The 15,952-nt window shown below is 42.8% G+C and overlaps 1 protein-coding gene across 1 annotated transcript in view; it reads right to left on the bottom strand.

The window, feature by feature from the left end:
• Positions 1-15,952, bottom strand: part of LOC126473861 (general transcription and DNA repair factor IIH helicase subunit XPB) — a 102,033-nt gene that overhangs the window by 41,534 nt on the left and 44,547 nt on the right. The window contains exon 9 of the mRNA XM_050101189.1: positions 1,231-1,337. Within this exon, the coding sequence (XP_049957146.1) occupies positions 1,231-1,337 (107 nt within the window). The remainder of the gene's footprint in view (positions 1-1,230; positions 1,338-15,952) is intronic.

Below are 15,952 nucleotides of genomic sequence, written 5' to 3'. Positions count from 1 at the left end.
ACGTAAGTGTTATGGAGATGCTTCAGGAACTCAAATGGGAGTCCTTGAAGGGAAGGCAACGTTCTTTTCGAGAAACACTTCTGAGAAAATTTAGAGAACTGGCATTTGAAGCAGACAGCCACAAAATTCTACTGATTCCAAATACATTACGTGTAAGGACCACAAAGATAAGATACGAGAAATTAGGGCTCATATGGAGGCATAGAGACAGTCATTTTTCACTTGGTCTATTTTCAAGTGGGACAGGAAAGGAAATGACTAGAAGTGATACAGAGTACCCTCCACCACAAACCGTACAGTGGGTTGTGGAGTATTTATTTATATACAGATGTTGCGGTAGAAACATGAAAACTTAGTAATGTCATTACCTAAGAACCCGCTAGTGAATACTCTGATGCAAGCTAGTGACTATTTTAACTAAACTGTGTTGCAAATACTAGAAAGGTTGGACAATCATGGTGATTAGAACAATTGATTATTGTATGTTACAACTTTCATTAAGAACTGGACTGAATGAAATGTCTCTGTGTAACTTTTTCTTTAATAGATTTATGTAAAACACTGTATTTACTGTGACACACGATGTAAATATGAATTGTGTTCTGTGCCGGTTTTGTTTTGAAGACTTTTATAACAACACTCGATCCACTCACGCATAGTATTTCTAAAAACTGTGCTTCAACATTGATATAATTTATCTGATAAATTGCCACTGGACTGCTGTTCGACATGAGAGTTAACCTGATTTATGTGCTACTTTTTCACAAAGTTACAGAACAGATCATCGTCTGAACAATATGGGATCAAGTTCAATAAAAAATGTATGTAAAAGTGAATCCAAAACTGTGAAATTCCATAAATTATTTAAAAAATCCACTATTTGTTAAGCTTCTCAGTTTCATGGCTACAGAGGCAAAGAAGAAGAAATGACAAAAAATCGATTTGGTTATCTTACAAGTTACACCCCCCCCCCCCCCCCCCCAAATCCATTTCACATACCGTAACATCAGAATGCAAACTGTATTCAAATTTCAAAAGAAGATTAAAACTGCATGTTCATCCACAATCTGTTCATACATTTCCGTTTATTTTGTTCCTTGCAATTTTTAAACTAATGGAGGTTTGCAATATAAATCACAGTTCGGCTTCTGCTATGCAAATTTTCATAGCTGCATGAACAACATGGTATCTTTACCACAAATATTTATGATAGACCTAAGTGTTACTTACCACATGGCAGAACAATAACACCAGACCGAGCTCTACCATTGCCAAACATTTTACGGAGGCTCTTCTCTTGATAAGGGCGTAGGACTGCGGAAGGCTTCAGATCAATGCTGGAAAAAAAAGGGGGTGCTAATATATACCATTAACAATGGAAACAAGAACACTACAAAATTGAGAAATAAGTTAGTCGTTCACTGTTGCTAAAACACAAACGACTACTTGGCGATTTACACAACTACCAATAATGATAAATTATTTACCTGGCTTTGAAACTATGTTGGATACAATCAACCAAAATGAGGCTGGAAGGGATAAATCTCTTGATTTCTTTGACCAGTGTGTATGATTCCAGTTATCTGCCAATTTTCACACCTAAAAGGTCAACTGGACAATAAGATTAATAAACCACAGACTAGAATGTTTACCCATTAAATAAATTTAGGTGGTATTTCAATTACATTTCAATTGTATGAGGGGCATTTGTGAAATCAATTTGGTTTTATTCTGGATTCCACTACACCAAATCATTCCCTCTTTTGGCAACAAAACCCTATGTACCAACATAATCTCTGTTCAACGTGATGGCCTTGGGTAACCTTACTGAGAGGGCCTTTATGCCTGTAGGGTACCACTCTACTGGTTGAAGGAGGAGACAATGTCTTGCTGCATCAGTACCCTCACGTCATTAATGTACTGTTTCCTGCACAGAGCATCCTTCATTGGGCCAGATGGAAGTTGGAAGGTGCAATGTCCGCGCTGTGGGGTGCATGAGGAAGAATTGTCCAAAGAAGTTGAATGAACTCTTCTTGGGTGTGCAAACTTCCATGAGACCTTGCATTGTCATGGAGAAGGAGAAGCTAATTTCAATTTTTGTTGTGACAAACACACTGAAGGCATTTCTTCAGTTTCCTAAGGGAAGCACAATACACTTCAAGAGTTGGTCGTTGCAACATGAGGGAGGACATCAAACAGAACAATCACTTCAGAGACCCAGAAGATCGTAGCCATGGTTTTACTGGATGAGGATGCCTGGCTCTGAACTTTTTCTTCAGAGGAGAAGTGGTGTGGTTCCACTCCATGGATTGCTCTTTTGCTTCTCGTTCAAAGTGATGCATCTGAGTTTCATCACCAATGACTAGGTTCGAGAAAAAATTGTCGCAATCAGCCTCATAACGTACAAGCAACTCCACACTGATGGTCCTTTGTTGGTCTTTGTGGTTTTCTGTTAGGTGGTGAGGAACATAGCGAGCACAAACGTTTGAGTACCCCAACTGGTGGACAAGTGTGTCAGCACTACCAACAGGGACACCCAGTTGTGCAGCAATGTGTTGATTGTGATCCGTCGATCACCTCGAATGCAAGTGACCACACATTCTAGCATTGCACGAGTCACAGCTGTGTGCAGTTAGCCGGCATGCAGGAGATTGGACAGGTTTGCGCATCCTTGTTGCAATGATGACTGAAATTCTGCAAGTGCCTACGAATATCTGGAAAGCTCTGGTTTTCCATCAAAAGAAACTCAATGACAGCTCTTTGCTTGAAATGCCCCTCCATTACAGATGCCTTTTGGAGGCAATGTATAGCACTGACACCTGACGCAACCTTATGAGACTATAGGGGCTGGAGCAGGGATGTTTCATTATGCCCCACAATAAATTCTACATTTTTTCAACCGAAACTGACCAGAAAAATAATTGTGTTGCATTACTTATTGAACACCTTTCATACACAACATACAGTTTTGAAGACAGCATAATTCTGTTCATAATTTTCTGAGACATTTTGTAACAGAAATAGTAACTAACCATGAACATACGGATATCTCAGCAAAACCAGTACACAGTTCCAGGTCTCCGTTATGTGTACATACCAAGATAGACTGTTGTTATTGTTGTGGTCTTCAGTCCTGAGACTGGTTTGATGCAGCTCTCCATGCTACTGTATACTGTGCAAGCTTCTTCATCTCCCAGTACCTATTGCACCCTACATCCTTCTGAATCTGCTTACTGTACTCATCTCTTGGTCTTCCTCTACGATTCTTACCCTCCGCGCTGCCCTCCACTACTAAATTGGTGATCCCTCGATGTCTCAGAACATGTCATACCAACCGATCCCTTCTTCTAGTCAAGTTGTGCCACAAGCTCCTCTTCTCCCCAATTCTATTCAATACCTCCTCATTAGTTATGTGATCTACCAATCTAATCTTCAGCATTCTTCTGTAGCACCACATTTCGAAAGCTTCTATTTTCTTCTTGTCTAAACTATTTATCATCCATGTTTCACTTCCATACATGTCTATACTCCATACAAATACTTTCAGACACGACTTCCTGGCATTTAAATCTATACTCGATGTTAACAAATTTTTCTCCTTCAGAAACGCTTTCCTTGCCATTGCCATTCTACATTTTATATCCACTCTACTTCGACCATCATCAGTTATTTTGCTCCCCAAATAGCAAAACTCCTTTACTACTTTAAGTGTCTCATTTCCTACTCTAATTCCCTCAGCATCACCCGACTTAATTCGACTATATTCCATTATTTTCGTTTTGATTTTGTTGATGTTCATCTTATACCCTCCTTTCAAGACACTGTCCATTCCGTTCAACTGCTCTTCCATGTCCTTTGCTGTCTCTGACAGAATTACAATGTCATCGGCGAACCTCAAAGTTTTTATTTTTTCTCGATGGATTTTAATACCTACTCCGAACTTTACTTTTGTTTCCTTTACTGCTTGCTCAATATACAGATTGAATAACATCGGGGAGAAGCTACAACCCTGTCTCACTCCCTTCCCAACCACTGCTTCTCTTTCATGCCCCTTGATTCTTGTAACTGCCATCTGCTTTCTGTACAAATTGTAAATATCCTTTCGCTCCCTGTATTTTACCCCTGCCACTTCCAGAATTTGAAAGAGAATATTCCAATCAACATTTCCAAAAGCTTTCTCTAAGTCTACAAATGCTAGAAACGTAGGTTTGCCTTTCCTTAATCTTTCTTCTAAGATAAGTTGTAGGGTCAGTATTGCCTCACATGTTCCAACATTTCTACGGAATCCAAACTGATCTTCCCCAAGGTCGGCTTCTACCAGTTTTTCCATTCGTCTGTAAAGAATTCGTGTTAGTATTTTGCAGCTGTGACTTATTAAACTGATAGTACAGTAATTTTCACATCTGTCAACACCTGCTTTCTTTGGGATTGGTATTATTATATTCTTCTTGAAGTCTGAGGGTATTTCGCCTGCCCCATACATCTTTCTCACCAGATGGTAGAGTTTTGTCAGGACTGGCTTTCCCAAGGCTGTCAGTAGTTCTAATGGAATGTTGTCTACTCCGGGGGCCTTGTTTCGACTCAGGTCTTTCAGTGCTTTGTCAAACTCTTCACGCAATATCATATCTCCCATTTCATCTTCATCTACATCCTCTTCCATTTCCATAATATTGTCCTCAAGTACATCGCCCTTGTATAGACCCTCTATATACTCCTTCCACCTTTCTGCTTTCCCTTCTTTGCATAGAACTGGGTTTCCATCAAAGCTCTTGATATTCATGCAAGTGGTTCTCCTTTCTCCAAAGGTCTCTAATTTTCTTGTAGGCAGTATCTATCTATCTTGCCCCTAGTGAGATAAGCCTCTACATCCTTACATTTGTCCTCTAGTTATCCCTGCTTAGCCATTTTGCACTTCCTGTCGATATCATTTTTGAGATGTTTGTATTCCTTTTTGCCTGCTTCATTTACTGCATTTTTATATTTTCTCCTTTCATCAATTAAATTCAATATTTCTTCTGTTACCCAAGGGTTTCTACTAGCCCTCGTCTTTTTACCTATTTGATCCTCTGCTGCCTTCACTATTTCATCCCTCAAAGCTACCCATTCTTCTTCTACTGTATTTCTTTCCTCCATTCCTGTCAATTGTTCTCTTATGCTCTCCCTGAAACTCTGTACAATCTCTGGTTCTTTCAGTTTATCCAGGTCCCATCTCCTTAAATTCCCACCTTTTTGCAGTTTCTTCTGTTTTAATCTACAGTTCATAACCAATAGATTGTGGTCAGAGACTAATGTTTCCAAAATGAACCTTTTATTCTGCAGTAGAATGTGCATAATTTCAAAACTTCCTGACAGATTAAAATTGCAAACAAGTTGAGAAAAATAATCCATGAAACACTAGATCCAGCATATAATTTTAATCTGACAGTAAGTACTCTAAAATTTATAGAATATAAAACTTTGCAGCTGATCACTTCATTAAGATCATCCAATATATCTTTATTTGCATACCTTATATTGCACCATTTTGGTAAGAACAAATTTTAAATCTATCATATTATACTAAAGAGGGCAACATGTCAAACTACCTTGGTACGTGAGAGTGGATGCAAGTAAATTATTTCATATAGTGACATTAAACTTTAATTTATTAATTAACATTCATCTCATTAATATTTTAACACTGGAAACACTTCACAAACATCATGCATGCAAATAATATGCATCAGCATAATAGTTTGTCAGTTTTTAATTTTAATTGGAAAATAGTTATTTTTACTTGTTAGACCATTCTGTTTTAGCAAACACAGTTCAATTATAAACAGTGGATCCATATGCAAAGAATTTACCACATTTAAAATTATAATTTATTCATTTATTTTTGAATAGGACTTATGCCAATAATACTGATTAAAAAGAAACTTTTATTGGTAAATTTTGTTTTTGTGTCAGAACCAATCCAGGCAGAATGTGAAATGGATAAGTAGCAGTTATTTCAGTCAGATAGATAATGTTTTTACCAATTTTTTGTGTGCAGTATTATCACCCTAGCAATATGCGGATTCTTTCAGCGCCATTAGTTCTTTCCTTAAGAAGGTAAGATGGATAGGCAAGGGGGTGGTTAGAAAGGAATGGCAGGTAACACAGATCCAAGATAACTAGGACCCACCTGTTGTGAGGATGAGAGTAAATAAATATGAAGTGATCTTCATTTCCCTCATCCACATAACAGGCGTGTCTAGCTCATCCTGGTGACTGAGTGACCTACTGCTACTTTCTAATCTTCCCTTAGCTGTGCTCTTGCCCTCCTGTGGAAGGAACTAATAGTTTTGAAAGCTAGGATTAGTGTTTTACATTTTATACGTTTATCACCAGTGTGGGAATTTTGCCTCAAGATTAGTATCGACAAGCCATTCTGTCTCTTTGTAAATTTAAAATAAGTATTTAGAATTATTTTGTGGATAAAAATTCTTTCACCTGTGACATTTACTTAAACTATAAAATTACAAGACATAATTGCTGGTCAGTACTTATGTTCAGTGGGTGAAATTCTTACTACTGCTGACAGATACATATAAATGTACAAGGAACTATCCTAGCCTTGGAACTGTTAGCTCCTTCCTCGGGGAGGAAAGGGGAAAACATTGTAGAAGGTTAAAAAGGGAGAATAGATCACTCTGACCCCAAGAGAGTAGACATACACCTGTTGTGAAGAGGAGGAGGGGAGATAGAAATGAAGGTGGAGGCATCAGTGAGAGAGAGAGAGAGAGAGAGAGAGAGAGAGAGAGAGAGAGAGAGAGAGAGAGAGAGAGAGAGAAGGAGGCAGAGAGAAAGAGGGAGGGAGGGAGGGAGGGAGGGAGGGGGGGGGGAGAGAGAGAGAGAGAGAGAGAGAGAGAGAGAGAGAGAGAGAGAGAGAGAGGGGGGGGGGGGTCAAAGATACTACAGTGAAATATTGGTCAGCACTGTGCCTACTTCAGTTAAGAGCTGATACAAAATGAGTCTGAAGTAAAGATGGAATATTAGAAAGAGAAATGAAATATGTATTTCAATTAAGAACTAAGAGGAAAGGGAGATGGAGAAAAAACCAGAAAGTGAGGCTTGTGGTGGTGGTATGGGGAGGACATGAAGAGGAGTATAAAGATGAGAAATAAAAAGCATTAAAGAAAATAATCAAACAGGCATAATCAATACATGTATAAAAATCATTGTATGTATGTATGTATGTATGTATGTACACTCCTGGAAATTGAAATAAGAACACCGTGAATTCATTGTCCCAGGAAGGGGAAACTTTATTGACACATTCCTGGGGTCAGATACATCACATGATCACACTGACAGAACCACAGGCACATAGACACAGGCAACAGAGCATGCACAATGTCGGCACTAGTACAGTGTATATCCACCTTTCGCAGCAATGCAGGCTGCTATTCTCCCATGGAGACGATCGTAGAGATGCTGGATGTAGTCCTGTGGAACGGCTTGCCATGCCATTTCCACCTGGCGCCTCAGTTGGACCAGCGTTCGTGCTGGACATGCAGACCGCGTGAGACGACGCTTCATCCAGTCCCAAACATGCTCAATGGGGGACAGATCCGGAGATCTTGCTGGCCAGGGTAGTTGACTTACACCTTCTAGAGCACGTTGGGTGGCATGGGATACATGCGGACGTGCATTGTCCTGTTGGAACAGCAAGTTCCCTTGCCGGTCTAGGAATGGTAGAACGATGGGTTCGATGACGGTTTGGATGTACCGTGCACTATTCAGTGTCCCCTCGACGATCACCACTGGTGTACGGCCAGTGTAGGAGATCGCTCTCCACACCATGATGCCGGGTGTTGGCCCTGTGTGCCTCGGTCGTATGCAGTCCTGATTGTAGCGCTCACCTGCACGGCGCCAAACACGCATACGACCATCATTGGCACCAAGGCAGAAGCGACTCTCATCGCTGAAGACGACACGTCTCCATTCGTCCCTCCATTCACGCCTGTCGCGACACCACTGGAGGCGGGCTGCACGATGTTGGGGCGTGAGCGGAAGACGGCCTAACGGTGTGCGGGACCGTAGCCCAGCTTCATGGAGACGGTTGCGAATGGTCCTCGCCGATACCCCAGGAGCAACAGTGTCCCTAATTTGCTGGGAAGTGGCGGTGCGGTCCCCTACGGCACTGCGTAGGATCCTACGGTCTTGGCGTGCATCCGTGCGTCGCTGCGGTCCGGTCCCAGGTCGACGGGCACGTGCACCTTCCGCCGACCACTGGCGACAACATCGATGTACTGTGGAGACCTCACGCCCCACGTGTTGAGCAATTCGGCGGTACGTCCACCCGGCCTCCCGCATGCCCACTATACGCCCTCGCTCAAAGTCCGTCAACTGCACATACGGTTCACGTCCACGCTGTCGCGGCATGCTACCAGTGTTAAAGACTGCGATGGAGCTCCGTATGCCACGGCAAACTGGCTGACACTGACGGCGGCGGTGCACAAATGCTGCGCAGCTAGCGCCATTCGACGGCCAACACCGCGGTTCCTGGTGTGTCCGCTGTGCCGTGCGTGTGATCATTGCTTGTACAGCCCTCTCGCAGTGTCCGGAGCAAGTATGGTGGGTCTGACACACCGGTGTCAATGTGTTCTTTTTTCCATTTCCAGGAGTGTATGTTCCATAACTCCTAAACTACTTTATCAATTTCAATCGAACTTGGTCTACATATCATTTACTGTCTGGAAACAAGCACTATGGGGTAAGAACCACCCACCTGCCATTGGGGTTGAGGTGAAAAGGGGGGTGGCATAAAAGCACAAGTTATGACTGCCCAGAGCAGTTTTAACCAAATTTTATATATACTCTAATAGGACTCATTATGTATATTACAATACTGTGGGGGAAATATATCCCCACCAATCCTAGAGGTTGCTGTGAAATGTTAAATTATTTGAGAATAGCCAATATTAGAATCAAATTGATAGTTTTCTGAGAGTGAGGTTGAAAATGTGTGAAATACAAGCAACACTCAGGAACACCTGGAGCAACTTCAACCAATCTGGTATATACACACCTCATTATTTGTATACATGTGGTGTGGGAGTAAATTACCCCTACTACCCCTAAGTTAGGTTGTGTTAGGTTTAGCGAAAAAAGACGGGGGACTGTACGTTAATGGAGGTTAAGCCCAAGATAATGTCTGGAATTGAAGATGTGTCGGATGTCAAGTTCCCCTCTCTGGAGTTCAGGGAAAGGAAGATTCGGTGAAAATTCTAAAAGCCTGTGTGGTGTCAAACTGTAAAGCATATTCAGCAACTGGGTACAGCAGACAGTTCTGCTAATAGCCATTTATACAATCAGGCAGTTTAGTGGTGATCATTTCCTGTATAAAATACTGGGCAGCATACAAACATTTGTAGGTAAACAAACTGTGGTTTCACGTGTTACTCTGCCTGTGATACTGCAAGATTTAATTGTGATGGGGTTGGAGTAGTTGGTAGTGAGTGAGAGAGTGCATGGGGCAGATTTTATGGTGGGATCAACTTCAGGGGATAGGGATAATGATCTTTGAATATCAGATAGTATGACATGGATATTACGGAGGTGGGGAGGATATCAGGGAGAGAGGTTCTCATTTCAGAGCTGCAATTGTGAAAGTAATAACCTGGGTGAAGTACTATATTGAGGCAATTAAGGCTTGGATGATACAGATGTTTGTTGTGGATGCCCAGTCTGTAGGAAAAGAAGCATTTGACATGGAGTCAGCTATCAAAATGTAGATTCTGTTGCTTGTTGGTTGGTTTTGTATTGACAGATGTTTGGATGTGAACTGCAGTGAGGCAGAGGCCAATATTGAGGAAGATGGCTTTGGGTTTTGAAAAAGACCAGGTGAATATGAGCTGGAAAAGGAGTTAAGCTGTTGCAGGAAGTGAAAGAATTGTTAACCATCAGTCCAGATCACAAAGATGTCATTCACTGACCTGAGCCAAGCCACAGGGTTTTGAGGGATGCTTCTCCCACGCAGCCTATGCAAAGGTTGGTGTAGGACAAGGGTTGTATCCTGGTGCCCACAGCAGTTTCTGTGACTTTTTGAAGGTTCGGAGCCTTTGTCCACAGGAAGGATGATGGAGTGATCTTCCTTCAGGTTACTGCAGCTCAGCTTGACTAAGGTACAAGTATTCAGTGACTTTTTCAGAAAGGATTGAGAGGCAATGCTGGAAGTGAGGACTTCCGGAGGAGATGTTTTTAGGGAAGAGGAGGATACTTTTGATATTAGGGTTGGAAGTGTTCTAGGCAGGGTTCAATGTTCACTCTGTTGGTTCTGAGCTGGGATTGTGTGGCGAAATAGTATTTCCAATTGAGTTTAAAGTGAATGAGAGGAGATCTTTGACTAGGACAGTGTGATTAAATTTGTGCTTGAAACTGAAGATTAGGCCTTTGGAACGAACGGATGTCTCAGGATTCAAGAAAAACCTGCATGGGAAGCTGAAGACTGAGTGGGGGCTCAGGCTGTGAGGTGTTGGGAATTTGTGGTGTTGGCAGTGGTGATGGTGTTGGTGGAGGATGATAATTGCCTTGGTGCACGGCCAGCACATCTTGGCACAGTGTTACACCGTCCAAGTTATCTGGATACTTCCCACTAACACCAACCTGTCAGAACTCCGGAGATGGGAACTTGCCCTTCAGTATATCCTCTCTTCTCGTTACCCGCCAGGCCTCAACCTCCGCTAATTTCAAGTTGCCACCACTCATACCTCACCTGTCATTCAACAACGTCTTTGCCTATGTACTTCCGCCTTGACTGACATCTCTGCCCAAACTCTTTGCCTTTACAAATGTCTGCTTGTGTCTGTGTATGTGCGGATGGATATGTGTGTGTATGCGAGTGTATACCTGTCCTTTTTTCCCCCTAAGGTAAGTCTTTCCGCTCCCGGGATTGGAATGACTCCTTACCCTCTCCCTTAAAACCCACATCCTTTTGTCTTTTCCTCTCCTTCCCTCTTTCCCGATGAAGCAACCATTGGTTGCGAAAGCTAGAATTTTGTGTGTATGTTTGTGTTTGTTTGTGTGTCTATCAACCCGCCAGCGCTTTCATTTGGTAAGTCACATCTTCTTTGTTTTTAGATATATTTTTCCCACGTGGAATGTTTCCCTCTATTATATTCATATCATTAATTTGAACCCAAAAATTACGTTTGTTATTGTCACTGTTGCATTTCGAAATCTTTTCTGTCATCTTATTTTCTCTTTCTGTTTTTGCAAGTAGTTTCACTTTGTATTCACCTTCTCCCTTTTACCGTAATCTACCATACAATTTTATCCCGCCTATATATAGTCAATAATACGTAACCCACTTTCAAACCATAACCAAAATTTTTTTTCTTTTCCGCTTTAAACACTACCGCTGCTATAAAATCCACCGTTTCCAGTTCACAAACAGTTCCTTTCACCTATTAAACAACCATTTCGGCTAGTTCTAATAACTTTCGCTTTATGTCCATTTCCGTTTTTCCCACATCACTGATCATTTTTAGCCGCTTCCCACAGGTTTTAAGGTCATTATTTCTTCTTCAGACAATTGTTAGCCTCATTTTCATAATCTGCCACCACAAAACCACTCCTTTTTTCGAAATTTTCCCGAATTTCTCCACCCTTTAACGTGTTTTGGAGGCAATACAACCACCTAACCTTTGTGCACATCGTTGTTTACCAACCCAAGTTCACCACAAGATCAACATAGCTCAGCTTTTACCAACACTTTTTCGCCTTTTTTCACACCAGATCTCCAGTTGCTTTCCAGTTCACCTTTATCTCTCCCCATATATTTTTATTTTCATTTTCATTTCAGCCTCATGTCACACTTTCCACCTTCTAATACCATGTCACCCTGACAACATCCCCACAACGACCCCATTAAGTTTTATTTACATTCCCTCTGCAAACATGCCTTCGCCCTAGCCAGATTACGCTCCCATATTTTATTTGCCCAGGCCTGTCTGACATTTGGCATTACCCCCAAAGGCCTCACACTTAAAGTTCCCATCTTTGGCTGTAACCCTTCTTTCTATCAGTCTCTACAACAGTTCCAAACTGAACAATCCATTGCCCTCACCCACCTAATCCTTCACCTACACATCAACTCAGCCAATGAACACACCCGTCAACTCCTATCCTTAATAAAAGTCCTCAATCTTCCCTCTCCCACATCCACACCGGCTGTTCAGAGCATCCTCCTACAGGCCAACCGCAAATTAGAACAGCATGCCACCCTCCACCTCAAAAAACTATCCAATCTCCTGGTTTCCCACCTCTGGAAAGGCTACTCACTCACCCTTCACAACCTTTCCAGCAAACCTCAACCTCCTCTCATTGCACACAGACCCAGTCTCTCCCATCTACTCAATCTCCCACTTCCTGCTCCACTCCCCCCAAAACCTCAAAATTTGAATCAACACAATCTGGAACCACAACACCGTAATTCAGTAGTTAACCTTTCCTCCAAACCTCTCTCCCAATCCGAAACCTCTGTCCTATCCAAAGGCCTCACCTTCAGCCCCACTCCCAGATTCAACCAAACAAACAGCCCTCGTCAAAGATTTACTGTCCTACACTCGTACTCTCTGCTGGAAATATCACTTTGCCACGAAGAAAAATGATCCTAATCCTACTCCTAATGATCCAACTCCCCAAGACACTATCCAAATTGAACCCTGCCTGGAACAGTTCCGTCCTCCATCACAGCAGGACCCACCTCCTCTTCCTCAAAATCACGCTCTCCAAACCTTCCAGGAATTTCTGACTTCCAGCCTTGCCTCTCAATCCTTCTTAAAGAACCTTAATCCTACTCCCAACATCACCACTGCTGAAGCCCAGGCTATCCGTGATCTGAAGGTTGACCGATCCATCGTCATTCTTCCGGCGGACAAGGAGACTGTGGTACTTGATCGTCAGGAGTATGTGGCTGAGGGACTGCGTCAGCTTTCAGACAACACTACTTACAAAGTTTGCCAAGGTAATCCCATTCCTGATGTCCAGGCGGAGCTTCAACCCTAGGCCCCCTACAAAACCTTTCACCTGACTCCACCAACCTCCTGACCCCACCGACACCCCGCACCCCCACTTTCTACCTTCTTCCTAAAATTCACAAACCCAATCATGCCGGCCGCCCCATTGTAGCTGGCTATCAAGCCCCCACAGAACGTATCTCTGCCTACGTAGATCAACACCTTCAACCCATTACATGCAGTCTCCCATCCTTCATCAAAGACACCAACCACTTTCTCGAATGCCTGGAATCCTTACCCAATCTGTTACCCCCAGAAACCATCCTTGTAACCATTGATACCACTTCCCTATACACAAATATTCCGCACGTCCAGGGCCTCGCTGCGATGGAGCACTTCCTTTCATGCCGATCACCTGCCACCCTACCTAAAACCTCTTTCCTCATTACCTTAGCCAGCTTCATCCTGACCCACAACTTCTTCACTTTCGAAGGTCAGACATACCAACAACTAAAGGGAACAGCCATGGGTACCAGGATGGCCCCCTCGTACACCAACCTATTTATGGGCCGCTTGGAGGAAGCCTTCTTGGTTACCCAAGCCTGCCAACCCAAAGTTTGGTACAGATTTATTGATGACATCTTCATGATCTGGACCCACAGTGAAGAAGAACTGCAGAATTTCCTCTCCAACCTCAACTCCTTTGGTTCCATCAGATTCACCTGGTCCTACTCCAAATCCCATGCCTCTTTCCTTGACGTTGACCTCCACCTGTCCAATGGCCAGCTTTACACGTCCATCCACATCAAACCCACCAGCAAACAACAGTACCTCCATTATGACAGCTGCCACCTATTCCACATCAAACGGTCCCTTCCCTACAGCCTAGGTCTTCGTGGCAAACGAATCTGCTCCAGTCCGGAAGCCCTGAACCATTACACCAACAACCTGAAAACAGCTTTCGCATCCCGCAACTACCGTCCCGACCTGGTACAGAATCAAATAACCAGAGCCACTTCCTCATCCCCTCAAACCCAGAACCTCCCACAGAAGAACCCCAAAAGTGCCCCACTTGTGACAGGATAATTTACGGGACTGGATCAGACTCTGAATGTGGCTCTCCAGCAGGGATACGACTTCCTCAAATCCTGCCCTGAAATGAGATCTATCCTTCATGAAATTCTCCCCACTCCACCAAGAGTGTCTTTCTGCCGTCCACCCAACCTTCGTAACCTCTTAGTTCATCCCTATGAAATCCCCAAACCACCTTCCCTACCCTCTGGCTCCTACCCTTGTAACCGCCCCCGGTGTAAAACCTGTCCTATGCACCCTCCCACCACCACCTACTCCAGTCCTGCAACCCGGAAGGTGTACACGATCAAAGGCAGAGTCACGTGTGAAAGCACCCACGTGATTTACCAACTGACCTGCCTACACTGTGAAACTTTCTATGTGGGAATAACCAGCAACAAATTGTCCATTCGCATGAATGGACATAGGCAGACAGTGTTTGTTGGTAATGAGGATCACCCTGTGGCTAAACATGCCTTGGTGCACGGCCAGCACATCTTGGCACAGTGTTACACCGTCTGGATTATCTGGATACTTCCCACTAACACCAACCTGTCAGAATTCCGGAGATGGGAACTTGCCCTTCAGTATATCCTCTCTTCTCGTTACCCGCCAGGCCTCAACCTCCGCTAATTTCAAGTTGCCGCCGCTCATACCTCACCTGTCATTCAACAACATCTTTGCCTCTGTACTTCCGCCTCGACTGACATCTCTGCCCAAACTCTTTGCCTTTTAATATGTCTGCTTGTGTCTGTATATGTGTGGATGGATATGTGTGTGTGTGTGCGCGCGCGAGTGTATACCCGTCCTTTTTTCTCCCTAAGGTAAGTCTTTCCGCTCCCGGGATTGGAATGACACCTTACCCTCTCCCTTAAAACCCACATCCTTTCATCTTTCCCTCTCCTTCCCTCTTTCCCGATGAAGCAACCGCTGGTTGCGAAAGCTAGAATTTTGTGTGTATGTTTGTGTTTGTTTGTGTGTCTATCAAACTTCCAGCGCTTTCGTTTGGTAAGTCACATCTTCTTTGTTTTTAGATATATTAAATATTATTCACATTTAATATCTCTGTTCTCTGTCCTGTTATGTACTCTCTTAACACAGTAGGCTGTAGGACTTCCTTGCTTGGGACACGAAGTAATAGATGGAATTTCAAAACTGAAATATAGTGTTTGTGTAGGCTGGCACCTACCCTTTACAGGATGTGCATGTTGTGTTATATTTTAAGCATAAGTGTTTTAGCATAAAGGATTATTAGGGCTATGTTTAGATTTTAACGTGATTTGATGCCAATGAGACAGAAGGATGTATGTTGTAATATAGGTTATTTCTGTTGAACAGCACCAAAAGGAATTGTGCAGCTTAGAAGGTTCATCTGACAACATGATCATTATCATCAGATTCTTGATCCCAGAGATGGTTCATAATGATCACTTTAGATTTTTCTAGGTTACGAGTCCTGAGACTATGTCCACACAGCCTCATGGTAGCAAATAAGAAGCTGCTTCAGCAAATAAATTGTTAAACTGACACATCACCTGCTGAAGTGTTGTTAGATAAAACATTTACACTGGTCAGAAGAATGATTTTATTTATTGTTACACTCTCAGTCTGTGAGATGTGGGCGAACAGACCCATTTTAATCATAAATTGGTGTGCAGTATGGCTACAAAGAACAGTATACTATCTTTCCTTTTCCTCTGTGCCAGCCAAGTATAAGTGACAAAAATTTCTTCTATGACCAGGATTTGAACCCTCTGTCTTCAAGAGAAGTAACCCTACATGTGTTTTAAGTATTGTGGTACCTTTGCTTATGGTGACTAGACAATAGAAAAAAAAAATTAAAAAATTGGTGCTGAATTACACAAGTTGATAAAATGTGAACCTTCTCCTCTTGA

The sequence above is a fragment of the Schistocerca serialis genome, chromosome 4 (genome assembly GCF_023864345.2).
Source record: "Schistocerca serialis cubense isolate TAMUIC-IGC-003099 chromosome 4, iqSchSeri2.2, whole genome shotgun sequence".
Taxonomy (NCBI): Eukaryota; Metazoa; Arthropoda; class Insecta; order Orthoptera; family Acrididae; genus Schistocerca; species Schistocerca serialis.
The sequence above is the reverse complement of the archived record's forward strand: the minus strand, read 5'-3'. Positions and strand labels throughout refer to the sequence as shown.